General features: G+C 37.1%; 1 protein-coding gene across 1 annotated transcript in view; it reads left to right on the top strand.

Annotated features, from left to right (window-relative positions):
* The window catches only part of PARD3B (par-3 family cell polarity regulator beta), a 1,020,734-nt gene that overhangs the window by 146,788 nt on the left and 852,727 nt on the right, over positions 1–21,219 (top strand). The window contains exon 2 of the mRNA XM_032859992.1: positions 8,840–8,941. Within this exon, the coding sequence (XP_032715883.1) occupies positions 8,840–8,941 (102 nt within the window). The remainder of the gene's footprint in view (positions 1–8,839; positions 8,942–21,219) is intronic.

The raw sequence follows: 21,219 nt of genomic DNA, 5'->3' as shown, positions 1-21,219 counted from the left end.
GGAACAGACTTTTAAAAGTCCCGATTTTGTGCTCCGTTGCTCCGCCGCTTGCCGGGAGCCGGCCCCTCCCCCCGCGGTCTATCTTCCCGTTGCTTTGGATTCACTTCTCCGCCAGTCCTACCTTTCAGAAAGTGGTTGATTTTCTGTTTCTAGAATTGCTGTTCTTCTTCCCTTCGATCTCCCGTTGGATTTGTAGGTGTTTGCAATCTTTAGATAAGCTATCTAGCTGATCTCCCGCTACCTGATGTAGTCTCAGCCGCTACTTCTCCGCCATCTTGACTCCTCCTACCCAGAATATGCCAAATCTTTCTTGTGCATGACAGCCTTTTAATTTGGTGGGACTCTGACTGAGATGGTCATTTAACTCTTACAATTTCACCTATAAAAGCTCAACCAAAGAAAGTAGGGGGATAAGAATTTTAGTGTAGCTAATTTGACTTACATGAGCAATGAGCTTGGATTCGATAGGAAGCACAAAGTGACTCTGTTACTACCTCTGTTGTCTCAATTTCCATATGATTATGGTAGTGTGTGAGTCTGTCTCTGCTGAATATGATTTTAAGTGTTTAAGATAAGCATTTTTCACAGAATGTTGTCTCCAACATAACCCACATATTTTATCTCATGCTTAACTGAAAATATAATAATTTCCTGGTTGAAAAACAAGTAGTGTTGGACTTGAGAGAGATGGTTGTCTCCAGCATGATGTCTCCCTGAGAGATGACGAATGATGATTTTAACAATAAAAGATTTCTGTCTTTGATAACTTGAAGAGCCCAGTGCCCTATAAACTGTGATTCTTCTATATGTGAAATAGCGAAAGTGTTTCCCTTTGTGTTCTTTCGTTTAAACAAAAATAAATCACATCTCTGTGTAAGACTGATGATTTACAGACCTCTACCCCAGGGGCAAATAATACATTATATGTTAATGAAAATAATTTAAAAAAAAAATCACATCTTACCATGAGTGAGCTGGCCCTATTTCCATCCTCCATATTGGTGTTCTCCTCTTTGTTAATGATCATCCCTTAAATTTTGAAAAAAATGCGTTAAATGTGGGTGATCACTTAGAGAATGAGAGTGTTACTTGCCCTGTTCCACAGTAGTCCACAGTACTGTTGTCATAGCCCAAGATCGTGGTAGCATTTTTAACATATTTGTCACACGGTTAACTCACTTAAGCCTATGGTTCATTAAGCCTCTTCTTTGGGCCTTCGAAGTTTTAAATCATTGATGGTCAGTGAACTACATTTCCTGTTGGTGGGTTAACTGGGCCTCCCTGTCTTTTGGCACTTTGACATTCCTTTCTTCTCCTAAAAATTTGTTCTTATATTTCTAAGGAAACCTGTTGTAAACAGCTTTTTAGTAGTATTCATTTATTTAATTGTAGAAATGGTCATGTGTAAAGGGAAACTAGGTATTTCAGTTTGAAAGAAGAAATCACATTTTCCGAAGCAGAAAATTCCTTTATGTAAATTTTTTTTTTTTAAAGATTTTATTTATTTGAGAGAGAAGGAGTGAGAGCAAGAGCGAGAGAGCACAAGCAGGGGGAGCAGCAGAGGGAGATGGAGAAGCAGCCTTCCCACTGAGCAGGGGGACCCATGTGGGGCTTATTCCCAGGACCCCAGGATCATGACCTCAGCTGAAGGCAGATACTTAACTGACTGAGCCACCTTGACGTCTCTAATCATTTTTTTTTCTTTGAGAGAGAGAGAGAGCATGCATAAGAGCAAGGGAGAGAGAGAATCTTAAGCAGTTTCATGCCAAGAGCAGAGCTGGATGTGGAGCTTGATCTTTAAACCCTGTGATTATGTCCTGAGCTGAAATCAAGAGTCAGATGCTTAACTGCCTGAGCCACCAGGCACCCCTTTATATAAATATTTTTTAAATGTAGCACACCTACAGGAAAGTGCACAAGTAAGTGCAGCCAGTGCACACATCGAGAAATAGAACATTCCTCCAGAGACTCCTTTGTGGCTCTTTCCCTCTCAAGGGATAAACGGGTCTTCTGACTTCTAAGATTGTGAATTAATTCAGCCTGTTTTTGAGCTTGTCATGGAATCAGAGATGTACTTTTTTGTACTTGGCTCTTTTTTGATCAGTGTTATGCTGTGAAATTCATAGTATTGTGTTGTGAGATTGCTAAGGTATTTTTTATTATGAATTGGGTGAATATTCCCAAGTGCATCCATTGTGATCACCATCTAATTTTTATCCTTTTTTCCCCTTTATTCATCTGATGAATAACCTCAGTTGATTTTTGGATTTTAAACCACTCTTACATTAAGAAAATAAATCCCACATGGTCCTGGTGTATCATCCTTTACATATATCACTGAATTTTGGTTTACACATGTTTTATTTAAGATTTTTGCTGCCGTATCCATTTTTAATGAATTTTATAACTGGTAATATGCTTGTAAGGTGTTGGTATCAATGTTATGCTGTCCTTATAAAAAGGGAGTCGGGAAAATTTTTCTCTTGTAGTTTCTAGAAGTATTTATATGAGATTGACATTCTTTCTTCCTTAAAACATTAAGAAGATACTATCTGTGAGCTTATCTGAGTCTGGTTCTTAAAATTTAATTGTTATCTTTGTGTTTCTGTTTTCTATTTTTTGTCAATTTTGGTAAGTTGTATTTTTCAAAGAATTTGTTCATTTTCTTGTCAATTTTATAAGTCTATTTTTTTCCCAAATCTTTTTAATATCTGTAGGGTCTATGGTGGTGTTGTGCCTGCCTTTTTCTTTGACAGTATAAATTTTTTTTTTAGATGAATTTTACTAGGTTTTTGTCAGTTTTATCATGTTCATAGAATGAACTTTGTTCTTTTTTCCCCCTCTTTATTTCCTTCCTTCTGTGTTTGGATTTGACTAGCTATTATTTTTCTGGCTTCTTGAATTTAGCTTTTCTTTTTTGCTTATTTGCATTAAAGGCCATACATTTGCCATTAAGCACTGCTTTAGCTGCATCCCACAATTTTTTTTTTTATTATTTTAGGTTAAAAACTGTTTTCTTACTTTATTTTTCATATATGGATAATTAAGAACTATATTTCCTAATTTCCAAATAGCCACACATTTTCTAGATTATCTTTCTGGAATTAATTCAGCTTTGGTCAGAGAATATATTCTGAGTGATTCCAAACTTTTGAAGTTGATTATAAATTCTATGTGCACTTGTAGAGAATGTATTTTGTAATTTGGGGGTACAGTGTCTTGTATATATGGAATTAAATAAATTAGGTCAGTTTGTTAGTTGTATTCGTCAGATAGTTTGTATCTTTGTTTCCTATCAAAAGTCTCACTGTGGAGGACATTAGGAGAAGGAAAGGAAAGTAAATTGGGGTAAATTGGAGGGGGAGACGAAAGATGAGACACTATGGATTCTGAGAAACAAATTGAGGGTTATGGAGGGGAGGGAGTTGGGGGGATGAGTGAGCCTGGTTGTGTGTATTAAAGAGGGCACATATTGCATGGAGCACTGGGTGTGGTACACAAACAATGAATCTTGGAACATGAAAAAAAATAAAATGGTAAAAAAATATATATATATATTTTCATGGAGTAAAAACATTATCTATTCATATGTTTTTCTTGTACTGTGATATTTATATATTACTTTGACTTTATTGATTATATACATAAAGCCCAATAAAAGAAAATGTTCACTATGTTTAAAAAAAAAAGTCTCACTGTGATTTTTGGATATATTTTTTAATTATTTTTTTTTCTTCTTTAAGTTTTTTTAAAATTTCAGTTAGTTTACCTGTAGTGTAATATTAGTTTCAGGTGTAGAATTTAGTGATTTATCACTTACATACAACTCCCACTGCTCATCACAAGTGATGATTATACCCATCACCCATTTAGCCCACCCCTACGCCTTCCCTCCAATAACCATCCTTTCTCTATAGTTAAGTAGATTTTTTAAAAAAATATCTGTCCATTTTGGCAATATGTATTGGAGTTTTGTTATCAGGTACATAGGTTTAGGATTGTTTTCTTAACATAGCATTGACCCTTTTATCATTGTGAAATGTTCCCCTTTACCTTTAGTAATGTTTCTTAAAGTCTCCTTCATCTGATGTTGGTGTGGCTATATCAAGCTTCTTTTGGTAGGATGATAGATTTTTCAAACTGTGAGTAAATTTACAGGTGGACTGATTCACCTTCATTGTTTACATAAATTGAGGCTTATAATTCTGTTGAATTTGCTGGGTGTTACTTTCAACTTAGCATTTAAAAACCCTTAGTGCCATTCTAGTTCTTCTGAGTTCTTTAGAAACATACTTGATTAAAGGGGCATCAACTCATGTTCTTGTTATACCCTTTTCTCAAATTTGCATTGGTTAATCTTTTTCAGGAAGTTGGAGAAGTGTTCTAAGTCAGGGCCAGCTCATAATCTCAGTAACTATTACAGCCTTTTCTGGTTAATTCTATCCTTTCAGGTATCAGTGCTGCTCTCATAGGCTTTGCTCAGGCATCATTTTCAGGAACTGCTTTTTCCCTACACTGTGTGTTGTTGGTGATTCAAACTCTTGCTCTCTACCAGCCGCCAACCAGTCTCTAGACCTGTTCTGACTACTGTCTCTTTCCTGGGTGCTATTCTGGGGCATCTTACTCTGACACACTTAGGGAAAGATTTTGGGGCCTTCTCTTACTGCCCTGTTGTGTCCTCTACATTTGGACTTGAATGTGCTGCATTGTGCAGAAGGCCAAACAGCCTCTATGTTTAATAATGATGAAGCAACTGAGGCCTAGAGGAATGGTGACTTGCCTGGGTCCATATACTTAAGGAGCAGCAGAGATGGATTTGATCCCCTTGCCTTATTCTTAGGTACTTGTGTTGTTATTATTTTTTTTTAAATCACTTGTTTTCTATGTTTAAAGAAGAACATCTTGGCTCTGCTGTTTATTAAGCATCTAACCTTGGGTAAGTCAATTCACCTACCTGTGACTTGGTTTTCTCATCTAAAAAATGGATTGATAACTATTTCATGAGGCTGTTTGAGGTTAAAGAGGCTAATTATACAAAACTCACAGTACCTATAGCACCTGGCGTATAGTAACCACTAAAGTTATCTGCTACGATGATGATGATCAAAATGTTGAAATCTTATTTTGTGAATATATTCCACAAAATTCATGAAATTAAATTCTACTTAGAAGATTTTAAATTTTCCATTAACTTTAATTTTTATAATTGTTCTTCTGTCCCAATGGGTGAGATTATTTGTGTGAAAAAAATTAAGTCACCAAGAAACCAGCTGCACTACTGAGCTCTGTAATTGGCCACCGCTGATAAAATAGCTCTTTTCCAACATCGGCTTTTCTTTTATAGTGCTCATTTCACTTTTGGGCTTAGCTGCCATTGCAGGCTATTTTTTTCTCTTTTTGGACCAGAAGCATTTTGTTGAGAACCACCCATGTTTTCCCTCTTTTGATGGTTGACATAATCTCAGTGCTTGGTAATCAATAGCACTATAGTATCTGGCTTGACAGTCTACTTCTCCTGATACTGCAGATGGAAAATTACTGTTCTTCAAAACCCTGGCCAGTAGAGATTTTCTAAGGTATTAGGGTCAAATTTCATGTCCTCTACCCACAGTGAAGGATGTTTATTGCTACTAATATCTATGCCTTTTTGGAACAGTTTCTACATTGATCATTAGAAGTTCTCTGTAAAATGGTCTTTCCATAATGCATATGCATTTGTTTCCTTTTCCAGTTCATCCTTGTGGCTATTTTTAAGATTCCATTAGTGTTTAAGTTAACTGTGTATTATTTGAAATTTATGATAAGATACTCTCAGAGGAAGCAATGTTTGTTATTTTTCAATACTTTAAGAACCTAAAAATGTAAGTTATGAGATTTATTGTATAACACATTTACTAGAGATATTTTCAAAATAATTTACATTTTATATATTAAGGTATTTGTGCAAAAGGTAAATTAATATCATAATCCTGAAAAACACGGTAAACTTTTCCAATTGATTAATTGTGTGAAAGTAGACATATATGTGAACATCCTTTCATGTTTGATCAGTTTTATTCCTGGTGGTAATAAAACTAAGTAAATGAAATGCAAAATCCTGAGTGCAAGGTAATGGTTGAAGTTTTTACATGCATAAAGGAGTCAGGGTGAATTTATGGTCTTATAATGGCTGTTGGCTGCTAATATTGTATGTATATTTTTAAAATGATCTATAGCTCCATGCCCGAAATGCCATGGAGACAAAATCACAGTTAGTACGTGCTGTGTTTGTTGATTTACCTCCCTTGGACATGTAAAATATTAACTGAGATGACTTTGATAGAGCTTGTCTGTTTTTGTTCAGGATTGGATGTGTGCTCATCGTGAGTCTCCTCTTTTCTGAAGTGTACAAAATGGCGGTATCGATGTGAGATGGTCATGTTAGAATTGCAGTTTTTTAATATTCTAGTGGTATGTAGTTCACTTAAAAAGTTTTTTGGATTGAATATATGATTCTAAAATGTTCAAAATAACTTTTTTACTTGATTTAGTACTGTGGGACTTTTTTCGGTACTCCTTGGAATCACAATTAGAAGATTAGAGATAAATGTCATAGTTGCAACTCCTAGTTCTTATCTTCCAGAAAGTCTTAGATCCTGCAAGCATGAGTGATGGCAAAATGCTGTGTGACTTAAGAACCCCATCATGCTGCCACCTGTCTGCTCCTTCCTGTGCTACTGCTCACATCCCATCCCTTCTTACCTCCTGAGTTTTCCTATTTTAAATCAGAATCCTTGGTTTTCTCCTCTGTGTTCCTACCTCTAGGCAGGAACACAGGCACATTTTAACTTACACTGCAATAGTTGGGGGTAGTTGTTTACCTCTGTCTTAGGTGATAAAATCTGCTTTTATAAACTGAGCATGAGAAAAAAGGAGACAACTTAATAGATATCTGCTTTCAATTAATTGAATATATATATAAAAGAAGCAAACTCTTCAGAACTCTTCAGAATACATCACCTTTTACAAACATGGTTAGAATCAACAGATTTCATCTACAGTGCTGTAATATAGCAAAAACCAACTCAATGGATATTAATAGAAATTAATTAAATTGAACTCCCTTTGTAAGAAGGCAATTTTGACAAGGAAAATGTAATACCCTGTAGATTTCAATTAGAAGTCCTGGGTATATTTGGAAAAAAATACATTGCTGATGGCATGGCCATAGCCAAAAGACTGAATTCCCAAAGATTATAGGGGGAGTTCTTTCTTTCTGTACAGTCCAATGGCTGTTATGTAGTGTTTTATCTACTCTAGTATTCTCCTTATTTAGAATCCAGTCTATTGTACTATTCTGCACTATTGTAAAGCTCACCTTTTATAGCACAATCACCTTGAATTGGTAAGGATCTCGGATTAAAGAATCTGAGTGACGGGTGTGCTTTTCTTTACCTGGTTATACAGTGACTGCTCCTATCTTTGTCATCTCTCTGGGTAAGAGAATCAGGTGGTTCAAGTTTCCCAATCATCAGTGTTTCCATTTATAAGGCTAGTATTAGACGCAATGAAATTCCTTTCATTTTACTTGGAATAGCTTTTCAGGTACTCTATAGAAAACTTAATTTTTGAAATGTCAAAGGAGAATTCCTTTGGATTTTTTTTTTTAAGCCTATGGCTTTACCAAGTCAGATTACTAAAAAGCTATATACTTGGGCTACATTTCAGTAGCCCTCTGCATAGATGCTTTGAAAGCATTACTTTTATTTAATAGTATGTTCTTGCATTTTATTGGGGGCCAGGTAAAGAGGAGCCTGTGTGACAACCATTTCTATTAGTTTTTGTAAAATTGCAGTTGAATTCTGGACTATGTTAGTTCTTATCCCTTCTAAAGATTCATATGATAAAGGCTTAGCACTTTATCCTAGAAGAATTATTCGCACTTTGAGAAGCTTTCTAAGAATCACAGAGCCAAATTGATAATAGCTCGGGTATTCTGGTAAAAAACTTGCTAATGTTTTTCTTCATTCATTGGTTCATGTCTTTGCCTCATTATTCTGGTTGACCTTCGTGTCCTTTCTGGAAGTAGGCGGCTGCATCATTTAATTCTGAGCTGCAGCATCTGAGTGTTTAGCCACATATCAAATTGAGAAAATAATTCTTTCCCTTAAGCCTTACTTTCCTAAGCAGGTTTTTAAAATAGTACTTGGAAATCTCCTAAATCACTTCTCCTGTTCAGCAAACTCCTCGTTCAGCTCCAAACACAGTTCAAGTCGCTGCTGTGTAGAGCTCTTGCTCTATGTGACGTCTCAAATGTTGGGGAGGACAGGCATGGAGTGTGGAGATTTAAAAAGATGAAGAGGTCAGCGGTTACTCCGTGCCATTGATTGATTCTAAACTGACAACTATTGCCATCAAAGATTTCTGCCTTTTGATTCCCCCCACCACCCGCCCCTCGCCTACAACTTTGGGAATCTCAGTCTGAATTTCTAATCCCATTTCAAAGAGTGCCCTCAAAAAGTTCTTTTTTCTTCCCCCAAAGTATTCTTGGGGTTACCTAAATGAAAGTTATAAAAAATTTCTTGAATACACTTTTCAAATAACTGTGGCACTTTTATCTTTGCATTGTAATTTATCTTCTAGGATAATTGATAAAATAGGTCTGCTGTGATTTACTGATCTCCCTGAAACAGGATAAAAATGGCAAATGTTTATCGAAATAGAAGTAACATTTATTTTTGGTGTTCAAACATTTCGTTATTAAAGCCCATTTTTTAAATTGTCAACTTTTTTTTTTTTTTTTAATTAAACTGTATTTTTAAAGTCTACATCATGAAACTTGTTGATTGTTGTACCATAGGATCCGGGCTACTGGGTGAAGATTCATCACTTAGAATACACAGATGGAGGAATCCTGGACCCAGATGATGTTTTGGCAGATGTCGTTGAAGACAAAGATAAGGTAGATTACTAAAACTCTTCTGTTTTCCTCCTTAGAGCTCCGCGTTTCCTAGAGATTGAGATCCTTAACAAATGCATGTGTCCGTTATTATTAAAAGATACCATCTGTTCAGGCTTTACCTGAACAGCCCATAAATCAAAGTTCTTCATCAGATGTTTGGAAAAACTTTGTCAAGGTTTGGGAATCTGTTCATGGTGGCCTAATTAGCAGACACTTCATTCCCAAGAGTTCCTCATGCGTCTCTGTAAATTAGTGTCAGGCACCAAGGCTGTTGGAGTTCCCGTTGCCACTGCTGGCTCTGGGGTTTCTTCTTGGCCCTTGCTAGACAGTCAACTCAATACTTGTGATTTGAATGTGTTTCAAAATAGAGAAAACAACCGGCAGACAAATCTTAGGAGGAACTATGGTGAAGACTTTTTTTTTTTTTTTTTAAATAAAGTAGCTGGCAAAACCCCATTTTTTAAATAGTTTTTGTTTTCATTTCTTAAAATAAAAACAAAATACTAAATGGAATATTCCAAAAAGTTGTGACATATTTTGCCACCTACTTGGGAGTAACCCTGTTGCAAATATCTTATTTTAATTAGATTTTTCTTCTGATGATAAACTGGAAAAGGTGTGAAAGGAAACTTCAGTGGCCATACACTGAATTTTTGCAGTTGAGACAGATTGTTTTATGGCCGCTTCTGTGTTGGGCTCCTCTTATCAGTGGCTCCTGTGTCCTCCCGAATTGAACCACAGCGCTCCCAGAGGGATCCTGGCTTCAGTGTTTCTTCTCCTGTGTGTCCTCAGTGCTGTTTGTACTAGGCTAATTTATGTGTGTTTATGTGTTTCTCTCTTTTGTTTTTCTGTACTCTCTGGGGTGTGTGTGTGTGTGTCTGTGTATGTCTGTGTGTGTGTACCAACTGCACTGGAATGTAAGTGATCTAGTGAACTTGGGTAAAATTTACATTTTCCTTTTCTGTAAGATCTTTTTGGACTGTTCAAATTTCCAAAAGTCTTTGTGGACATTCTGTCCATTTATTTGCCCTGTTTTCTGTTGGAACTCAACCTTGGTTTGCTAATTTGCTTTGTTTTATAATTACTCATTCCATAAGGGACTTATCTCCCTAAATAGATTGTAAGTTCTATGTGACATGGACCAGAAGATTTTTATTTCCTTTGTGTTCCTTGTATTAATAATATCTGGTACATTCTCTTATCCATTTTGATTCTCAAAGAACACTTACTGCTTGGTCTCCCAGAAATTAATAATATTATTTACATTGATAACTTTAAGGGATGACTTTCACTTCTGTATTTCTGTTTCACTTTCTGTCTTCCTGTAGCCATCTTCTTATTTTGAAATAGTCTAGGCATTTGGTCTGTTTGTTAATGAAGAAGGTCTTCCCTTCTCAGATTTCACTGATGCCCATTGTATTAAATGCCAAAAAGTAGCAAGTTTATGAAGGGCCAGAAGAATATGTCTCACCCCAGCCTTGTCCAAGACCTAATTATAGGAAGGATGTTCCCATGAATGGTGCTGAGGGAAATCATTTGTCCTACAGAGCTCTTCCTTTAGAGAATTCTTTTTAACTATCCTGGCAGTGCCCTTTTAACTATAATCCATTTACTAGACACAGAAACAGCTTTTATTATATGTAATCTTGGTTTTAAAGGGACTTCACTGCTATTGAGTCAGGTGAAAAAAATGAGGTAGTCTGTTAAAATCCTAGCAAAGGATTAGGGCTGTTTGGGTACAGGTGTACCTATTTCCTTAATGTACTTTCACATCAAATACACGGTGCCTAATTGGTATTGTGCTGCAGAGCAGATGAGAATTACGCTTTGGATATTGCTGGGGGAAAAAATACATGCTCCCATTTTTTCCTTTTTAAAAATAATGTCAGCGAAAAAGAGAGCATCACTTTTTTTTTTTCCCCTGACATCAACTCTGCAGTCTGAAGAGTTTCTGATAGTTTACGTGTCTAGTCTGGAAAGAAGGTTCCTCCAGACTTTGTTTGACCTTACTTTTTTGTAAATTTAGATTGTAAATTTAAATTTAGACATGTAAATCTGTCTCAACTTACAAAATTTTGTAAATTTTGTAAATTAGGTTACTGACGTAGTTCACACAATAACAACTACTTAACATTTTATGGAGCACTAACAGTGGCCGAGAATGTCTTTGGCAATTATATATTCTGTTTTATTTCATAGTGACCCTGCGGGCAGGAGCTATTTGTTATCCCTATTTTTAGTTTCTGAGAAGAGCCCCAGAAATTGTAAGTGACTTGCTGGAGATCACACAGGTTGTCAGTGGCAGAATCAAACTAGAATTTAAATTTCCATACTCGTTTGTTTTTCTGCAACGTGCCAAGCAGTGTGTTGGTTGTTTGATTCTATAATTGCTGATTATGAAAACTCATGAATTACAAATAAGCATGAATTTGTTTTTACATAGCACCATTGTTAAGAAGAGGTAGGTAATAGAACTATGGAGTTTAACAAGATTATTTTGAATTAGTATGTCACATGTATATAAATTCAACTGTCTTTGCCTGAAGCTTATACCTAATTTTTTGTAAAAGTACGTTGCCTGTGTTACTGTCCCTTGCATCCCTTTCTCCATGTCCCAGATTACTTCTGTGAGGACTTGGTAGACTATACTTTTCTAAAAATGATATGCTGTTTTGTAGGAGAATATATTCTGTAGTTCAGTAACTACTTTTCAGAAGGATTGCCAAATGTTCACAAATTATATGTTTTGTTATCTGCAGTAGACAGGGTATTAGCCTCTAAAGATATCTAATCCTAATGTCCAGAACCAGTGACATGTATGTTACATGGGAAAAGGGTCTTTGCAAATGTGATTAAGGATGTTAAAATGTGGGGAAATTATTCTGGATTATTTGGATAGGCCAGGTATACTCACAAGGGTCCTTATAACTGAAGGAGGCGGGCAAGAGAGTCGGTATTAGATACAATGTGAAAAGAATTGACTGTCCAATGCTGACTTTAAAAATGGAGCCAGGGACACCTGGTTGGCTCAGTCAGTAGAGCATATGACTCTTGATCTTGGGGTTCTAAGTTCAAGCCCCATGTTGGGTGTAGAGATTACTTAAAATTAATAAAATCTTACAAAAAAAAAATGGAGCCAAAGAATGCAGGTAGTTTCTAGAAGCTGGCGGGGGCGGGGGGGGGGGGGAGGGAGGAATGGATTCTCCTCCAGAGCTTCCATATAGAATACAGCCCTGCTGACCTCTTGATTTTAGCCCAGTGAGACCTATTTCAGACATATTACCTCTGGAATTACAAGTTTGTGTTGCTTGAAGCCACCGTGTTTGGAGTAACTTGTTATAACATCAGTAGGACACTAATACAGTGTCTCTTATCCTATTTTAAACTTTGAAAATGATGATGAAGTTTTCACAAGTTGGACTTAAAGATTTTGTAGGACAAGGAAAATGTCTTATGCTTCTGATTAGTTGATCAATCTGTTCATTCTTTCCAAAGTACATCACAGATCGAATCTCCATTCGTGGGGTGAGCCTCACTCTTTAGGCCTTGATGGCTATGCTTTTGTCTTGTGTAGAAATAATTTCAGGGTCACACCAGACTATATAGTATTGACTTATCAGTTTCTCATTGTAATATACAATACTGCGAAGACGTCTACAGATTAACATCTAACAAAGCCCATGCAAAGCTTAGCATTAGCTGATATTTTTTTTTGAGTGTGAGAACCTGAGTATTGAATTTTTTAAATGATTGTCTTCATTATTATTATTATTATTATTTCTTGTTTGTAGAAGGCAATGGCAATATGATACTGAAATACAGCAATGCATAACTTGTTATGTAAATTGGATTACTGCCATGATTTTACAGTAAGTAAATACATATACAAAAGTAAAATTTTATTACATGGTAAAGTACAATGAAAGACTATTTGTATCTTTGACTAAATTTTGACTATCACAGGGGTTGATTTTGGAAAAATGCCCAAATCCCCTGGATGCTAGTGTTGGTGGGTTGGCCTCAGGGATTGCACATGGTATCTGGGACTCCAATATTAAAGTTTCATTTCGGTTTCATCCTTTATTAGCTATAAATCCTTGGGTAAGTTTCATGTCTATTAGCCTTAATTTGCCTGTTTGTAAAATGGATGTAATGTTGGTTTTTATCTTATAGGGTTGGTGTCTGAAAAATGTATTAAGTTTTCAATATAGTATGGTACATAGTAAGTGCTCAATTGTTAGCTGTTGAATCTTGTAGTGTTGTAGGTGTATTTTTTACCTGTGCATTTTGATTTAAACATTAAATGTTTTAAATTTAAGTATTAAACATCAAAGGCTATATAGAGTACATTGTTTTTAAAAATCTCATGAAATTTGTTTGAAAGTTATTAAATTGTGCAATAGTTTAATGGGAAGTTACTTTATTATGACAGAACATTTGGATTCATTTATTATTGAGAAATCAAACTGCCAGTATGACTAACTAACTTTAAAACAGGAATCCTTCTATCAGAACACATTGCTTGGTAATAGAAGCATCATTCAGAAATCCAATGTGCCTTTGAAATGGAGACTGTTTTGCACACTGAACTAGTGACCTAAAACTAGACAATGTCCTTAACGCCCAAGTCACTCTCTGCGCACACTCTGTTGCCCCCTAGTGGAATCCACAGCTACCTGGAAAGCAGCTCGCAGGAGACACTCCCTGAGCGTGATGGTGTGTTTGGCTCTATTTCATTCTCAGTTTTGTTGTATTTTTAGTCCAGCTCAGACTGTGTAGTGGGTAGTAAAACCAGACTGAATATTTCAGCCAATGGTTGTTATTTCTTCACGGTTCTCAACCATACCAATGCTTACCTGTGCTTTTATAAGCCATCTTAGAAGGGCTGAAGCAAAATCTTCGCGTTTATAAAACTCCTTTTCATAGACTTCTTCCCTTTTCCTGTTCACTGGTTGAAGGGCAAATGGCTGATTGTGATGGAGTATATAACTCTTTAAGTATGTAATTGGACAGTTTATGCAGTTTGTGTTTTTCAGTAGGTAGGGGATACCTAATTAAGTTAGACTCCTTAAAAAAAAAAAGTCTTACATTAATTACCTCATTTTGAGTCATTTTGTCAGCGAGGCCTCATTTCAAGGGAAACACCTGTGTTAAGCCCTTGTGGGTTTTTTTTTTTTTTTTGGTTTTGTTTTCTTTTTCTTTTTCTTTTTTTTTTTTTTAGACAAATCAGAGTATGGTGTTTTGGGGATTTTTTTCTTCTCAAGTTTTTCCTTTGGTTCATGGGTGTTGAAGTTTTGAAACTGCATTTGAAGGGAAGTTTACACGGTGTTTCAAAAGTCCATGCAGAAGCCCCTAAAGATTGCCTTGGCCGAAGAAATTCCATCTCAGACTTTGTGAGGATAGATATTGTGTTCTGAGGATAGATATTGTGATACTGAATTACAAAATTATAAAGTCACAGAACTAGAAGAGACCTCAGCAGTCATGTGGCATATACCCATCAAAAAAAAAAAAAAAAAATCTGAACCAGGAGGTTTAAAGGGCTCCATATGTCCAGCTGATGTCTTTTCTGTGTCCATTTCTGCATTTCTTCCCTAGAATGCTGGTAACATCTGATACATGTTAAAGCCACTCTGTTTCCCTCCCTCCAAATAGGCTTCCTCCATTTGGCTTCCTTATTTTTATTGATAGGAATATCTTCTCTTAGTCTTTCAGGTTTGAACCTGCTCTTGTTTAAAAAATGTAGTTAATAAATCCAATTCATTCTTTTCTTTAACGTGTCACATGTGTCTGCTGCTCTCTTTGCGTTTCCACGGCTACCAAATTTATATCCGTGAGATCTCAGGCAAGGTTATTTAATTGATAAGGAATTGGTGGCCTTGCCTTTAGCCCCCACCTCTCCGTTCTGTGCCATGAGTGCAAGCCCAGTGGCTCAGAGCTTGGATTCTTGACAGGGAAGGTCAGTTTATTTCTTGGTTTTGCTATCCGTTGTGTGGCTTTGGGCAAGTTGCTTAATCTCTTTGTCCTTAGTTTCCTCATGGGCAATTGGAGCTAAAAAGTGGACCAAGTTGACAAGTTAATACATGTAAAGTATTTAGTAGAGTACCCGTCCTGTAGTAGGTCATCAGTGAGTGTTAGGTGCTATTATAATTAATATGCTACTATTTTGTATATAGTAAACTATTCCTGGGGCGCCTGGGTGGCTCAGTCGGTTAAGCATCTGCCTTCAGCTCAGGTCATGATCCCAGGGTCCTGGGATCAGGCCCCGCACTAGGCTTCTTGCTCAGTGGGGAGCCTGCTTCTCCCTCTCCCACTATTCCCCCTGCTCCTGCTCATGTTCTGATTCTAGCTCTCTCTCTCTCTCAGATAAATAAATAAAATCTTAAAAAAAACCTCTGTTCCTACACTGTACTATACTACTATTGCTATCATACAATACTAATATAATTAGTACTATTACTACTGTTGTATTGGTTAAGTCCTTCCATTCCTTTCAGTGTGTACTGACTCCAGCCCAAAATCTATAGCCATATCTATATTCAGCAGCTTCAGAATGGCCCCAAACGATCTCAGACTCCGCCATCTCAACCCTCAACAGTAATGGAACTGCTATGCTGACTGTTCTCTTTGTACCATGCATGCACTTTCTTGCTTCAGAGCCTTCTGGATGTTTCTCTTGTCTGGTGTGTCCTTGTCCCTACTTCCTGCCTTATCGAGGATTCATTCTGTGGTTGACCCTTGAATGACATGGTCTACTTCTATGTGGATTTTTTGGATACAGTACAGTACCGGTGTGTTTTTTCTTCCTTGTGACTTTCTTACATTTTTTTCTCTAGCTTACTTTATTGTAAGAATACAGTATATATAGTATAAAATACATGTTAATCAGCTGTGTTGTTAGTAGGGCTTTTGGGCAACAGTAGGCTAGTTGTATCAAGTTTTGGGCGAGTTGACGTTACATGTGGATTTTCGACTGCAGGGGGTGCCGGTGAGGGCTCCTAACTGCCCAAGTGCTCCAGGGGTCCACTGTGTATGTTATAAAACATAAGCTCCACAGAGAGAGGGTGTTTGTTATATTCCCTGCCGTATTCCCACTGTCTGTGCCAGCGGGTGGCACTTTGTAGCTGTTCAGGTAGCTGTAGAGTGGAGTAGAGGAATGAATGAATGAATGTTTATGTGTGTATATTTTAGGTCTTTAGTAAGCCCTTACCAACATTAAACTTTTTTTTTCTTGATAAATGAGAATGATACATGTTTTCTTTCTCATAAGTATCATTGGAAAGGTTGAGTAGCTGTATGTAAAAATAAAAAGGAAATTAAAAAGTGCTATAGACAGGTAAAGGAGATATTTCTGCTGCTCAATTCTTACCAATCTTTCAAGATCTGGATCAAATTATATATTTTTTTTCCTAGTCAGTGTTTGCAGACTATCCCAACCCTAAGTAAATTCTCTGTGCTCTGCAATTTTATAAAATCATTTAGCAGTCCCTTTGAGAACAATACACTGTTGCTTAGTTACATGTATCAATTGCCATCTTAGAATTCTTAAGAATTTTATGGTTTGGGGCACCTGGCTGGCTCAGTCTGTAGAACCTGTGACTCTTGATCCTGGGGTTGTGAGTTCAAGCCCCACATTGGGTTGTAGAACTTACATAAATGAAACAATAAAATAAAATAGTAAGTACTTAAAGCCAAAACCAAAGCAAAAGAATAAAAAAAAAATTATGGTCTAACTTAAGCATTTATTTTGTCTCCCCAAATGTCTTAGATGCTTCTTTATGACTGAGATAGCCTTTTATTTTATTTTATTTTATAGATTTTATTTATTTGAGAGAGGGGAGAGCATGCATGCAAGAGAACACAAGCAGGGGGAGCTGCAGAGGGAGAGGGAGAAGCAGGCTCCCTGGGATTATGACCTGAGCCAAAGGCTGATACTTAACCCTGGAAGCCACCCAGGTGCCCCCAGAGACAGCCTTTTAAAATATTTTTTAACAACTGACTTGTTACCTGTGGTTTAGCGGTTAATAAACACATTTGATTTTAGTTAGTGAGAGAGCTGGTGCTTGAATTGGAGATTTCTAATTGTCCTTCATTTTCTCCCACCAAATTATGTTGTCTCTTTTAAATATTGTATTAAGAGGCAGTTTGTGGGCACTTTTCAACCTCAAAGGACCAGTTTGGAATCCATGCCTTTGTGACCTTACTGTGGCAAAGACGAATGATGTTGGGAAGTAACTTCAGGCAAAGTGATCCACATAATGGCCATGTCCAATTTGGTTCTCCCTTGTGCCTTCTGTAGTTTAGCTTTTTGGCAGCTATAGTGTATGTGCGTGCGTGAGGAGGAGACCATATGTGTGCAGATCTGTGTATGCAGAGTTGTGTCTACGCGCCCTGACTATGCTTGTTGATGCACACTTACATGATGCAAAGGTTTTATCAGATGTTGGAAAGAAACGGAATTTTCAAGATGGTGGTGCTGTTAACTTAGGCATTTGAGTACAGTGAAGAATAAACAGAAGAAAATGTTTGACATAAGGAAAACTTCAGGTTTGGTTAAAGGGAAAAAGCCAGTAAAACTTGAGATTATAGTAATGCTTTACTTAGAGCAAAATATGTAAGTCTTAAAAAGAATCAATGAACATTTTCACCATTACAGCATGCCTTTAGCTGTATATTTTTGGACCCAATTCTACTGATGTTCTCTCTCTCATTGGGGTCTTTTGAATCTCTCTATGCCCAAGAGGTATGGGACCATTATTATTTTTAAAATACATCTGTTTTTGACTTATATAACTTACAAATGGCAATTTCATTAGAATACCTGAAATTCAATTCGGTTGTAAAATGTCTTCTTTGAAAAATGCAAATGCCTCTTGGTGCTAATTGGGTGTCATACTGTCATTGCCTAAGCGTACATCAGTTCAGTCGGATTGAATTCCCCCAACACCTAGCTAATACCTGCTTCACGGAAGGCATGCTGTAGAGTGTTAGGTGCCAGAGCATTAGGCTTTGGCAGTTTGAATCCAGGTTTTTCTTACTATTCTAACCGAGCTCAACCTCTGTTTTCTCATCTGTAAAATCAGATACCCTGTCTCATGGACATCACTGGGTTTGTGGGAGGAACAAATGAAATTAAAAGTATGGTAACACTCTGAACTGGGATGTGCCAAACCAGCAGAGCCCTTTGTTCTTACCCCTTGGAACAATGGTTCTGAGGTGTTTGAGCAAACATTTACTTGCAGTCCAGGAGGGACTTGTAACGGAAAAGGACCCTGAGCCAGGCAGAGAGGGATGTGAAAGAAGTTTGGAAGGAAGGAGGCTAGTTGTGCGGGGTGGAGTCCTCTCTTTGTATCCAGTGAGGTGTCCAAGAAAACAGGGACCTTTTTAACCTGGAAAGAGGGCAGCTGTGAGGGTTGTAGGAAGAGGTGGGTTACTGGGGGGTTAAATCTACCCTTGGGAATTGAATGGCTGGGAAGCAAATGTATCAGAGCTTCTACATACAGACAAGCAAGGACGGAATGAACTGTAGTACAAAGGCAGTTTCCCAGAACTTTCCAAAATTCTGGAATCTGTTATCATTTCTGTGTATATACTTATTCACTACTTAGTTCCTGTTTGAACGATTGGAAGGGAACTGTGTGCTTCTTTGGAGAGCAGAGGGGGAACACTCTGTCTTAGGAGAGATCTCAAGAAATCAGTTAAAATGTTATGGAAAGAAAAGCACCTAAATACGTGAAACCCCACGGTTCAGAAAAACAAAACAAAGCAGTAGGGATATGTCTGAGAAGTGGCAAGCTTAGGCAAGCAACTATGTAGCTCCTTTATTTCATCGGAGACGTGAGCCGTGAGCCGTTCAGTAATTTCATGAGACCAACCATGTGCTACCCTCCTAGCTAATCTTTTACTGTGCAGGTTCTTGCCTTCCAGGAGCTCAGACTCACTTTATGTTATTCATGAGCTACACTGTGAACCAGGTGAACTTTTTTGGAGCTGCTCTTGGAATCAAATGAATGTTTATAACATTCCTGTTGAGGTACTTATTACAAATTCCATTTATATGTATAGATGCCTTACATTTATAGATACATTTTTAGTAAATAAGAATTTCCTCAAATTTGGCTTTTAAGAACTGTAGCTTTTTAAGGTCCTGTAAGTATATAATTTTCTGTTAAAAATAAAGCATACTTCCCATCATAAATATGGAAACTTAGAGAATTTTGGCAGGATTACTGCACTTTATATTTACCGCTTTAAGTTTTTACGTTCTCTTTTTAGCTTCCCTTCTTCTCATGTTATGAATCAATTTTGAAGGATCAAATGACATTTCCTGAACAATAAGAAAGACTGTGCAGACTTTAATCAGAGGGGTATAATAGTGTAAATTCTTATTCATACTACCTTTATTAATCTCAGTCCAAAAGGTTCCAAGTGAAACTCACATATTTACACAATACTTAATCATAAACAGAACAGAAAGACTGCAAAATAATGATTTGAGGTGATTGTAATAGCCCAACAATCTGAAAAAAATATATATATATATTTACATATATATGGCATTACAATCACCTCAAATTGCAAATTTGAGGTGTATTTGTACAAACTACAAATTACAATGTTATAATTGTAATAAATTGAAATATATATATATGGCATTACAATCACCTCAAATGACAAATTTGAGGTGTATTTGTACAAATTACAGTATCTGAAATATGCATATTTCAGATTTTTGGACTATTACAATCACCTTCTTCAACAAAAAGTTGAAGAATCTCCCCGTTCTTGATACCAAGGCTAGCACTTGACTTTCCAGACTCCTAGCTTAGTGTAGCCACTGTGTCCCAGTTCAAAAATGAACCTAATATGATAGCATGATGTGGTGCTCTCAATAGCTCACTTCTGAAGTAGAAATCTTACAAAGGTTTTGGGTGATTATTTAAAAATGGAAATACTTAATGTTGTGGAGACTGGAGAGCCTTGGGACGGTCCTTGAGAAGAAAGGGTGCAAGGGAACCTACCAACTGTCCTCACGTGTTTGGGGGACCATAGAAGAGGAGGAATAAATTCATCCGCTGAATCCCAACAAGTTGGTCCAATGAGGTTTTAAGAAAGGGAGTACACGGCAGCTCAATACCACGAATCGCTCTCCTGTGAAGCATATGCCACTTTGTTGAACACAGACCCTTAGTCCTTGAAAGAACATAAGCAAGAGTTGAGTAAACATTTGCCTGGAATTGCTCCTCTAGGTTTAGAGTGTGATGTGACCCACAACAGGCCAACTGTGAGCCTCTGAGGCATGCATTTCTGTCTGGAAATACAGGGCTGGCCTGTGCATGGTACAGTGATGTGATTGTTTGCTTACTCAGCATCCATTCTCCACTTTTGCCTTCCTAGGAGGGCGCCACGTTTGTTCAGGTAACTTCCTTCAGTGTGCAACCAGAGTGGTTTGGTCTGTATGACCACCCATCCACAAGGGTGAGCCTGGGGGGTCCGTCAGCTGCGATCTAGTTCCCGGTGCCAGTGATTACTTTGAGAATGGTCATGTGATTCAGTTTGTGCCAAACATGCTCGAAGAACAGTTAGCTGAGGCCATCTGGGAAAGCTCTTTCCTTGGTCTTATGGGAGAAGTTCCCTCTGAATTTTACTGTCAGAGCCTTAGAACCTCGATAGCCATCCAGCTTCTAGCATGTGGTAGAAGCAGCCACGAGGAGAGCCAGACCCCAGGGAATCTCTGGGATGTGGGTCCTGAGCCAGGGAATTTGTCTACAATAACGCCTATCCGAACTTGGTACCACCAGTTACATGAGTCATGTATTACCTTATATTTCTGCCTATATCAGCTGCACTTTTCTGGGGTTCGCAGATAAAATTTCCCACTTCTTACCCACTGTTGTAGAACTGTGGGCTGTTTTCCCCACTCTTCTTTATTCCTTAATGATTAGGACAAATGTGTTCGTCCCTCTTTTAGTTTTCTAACATTGTTAATTTTAAAAATTTTGTGAGTTTTGTTCATGGTTCTGCCAAGTTACTTATCTCTGTTTTTTCAGGAATTTTTGAATTGTTGGTAAAAGATTTAAGCCCTTTAAGGTTAAAATGTATATTTCAATTGTTTAGTTTGCATGACTTTGATTTAATAAACAAGATTAATGTGGAATGTTTCCATTGGGTAAAAATTCCATTTTTCTATTTTAAATTCTTCATTATCCATTATTGTTGATTTTGTTTTTCCTAGAAGGAAGCAATTCATGATATTAAACTATTAAACATAAACTCTT

Source organism: Lontra canadensis, unplaced genomic scaffold, assembly GCF_010015895.1.
Source record: "Lontra canadensis isolate GAN:19392208 unplaced genomic scaffold, GSC_riverotter_1.0 scaffold18, whole genome shotgun sequence".
Lineage (NCBI taxonomy): Eukaryota > Metazoa > Chordata > Mammalia > Carnivora > Mustelidae > Lontra > Lontra canadensis.
Note: the sequence above shows the minus strand (reverse complement) of the source record. Positions and strands in the feature narration are given on the sequence as shown.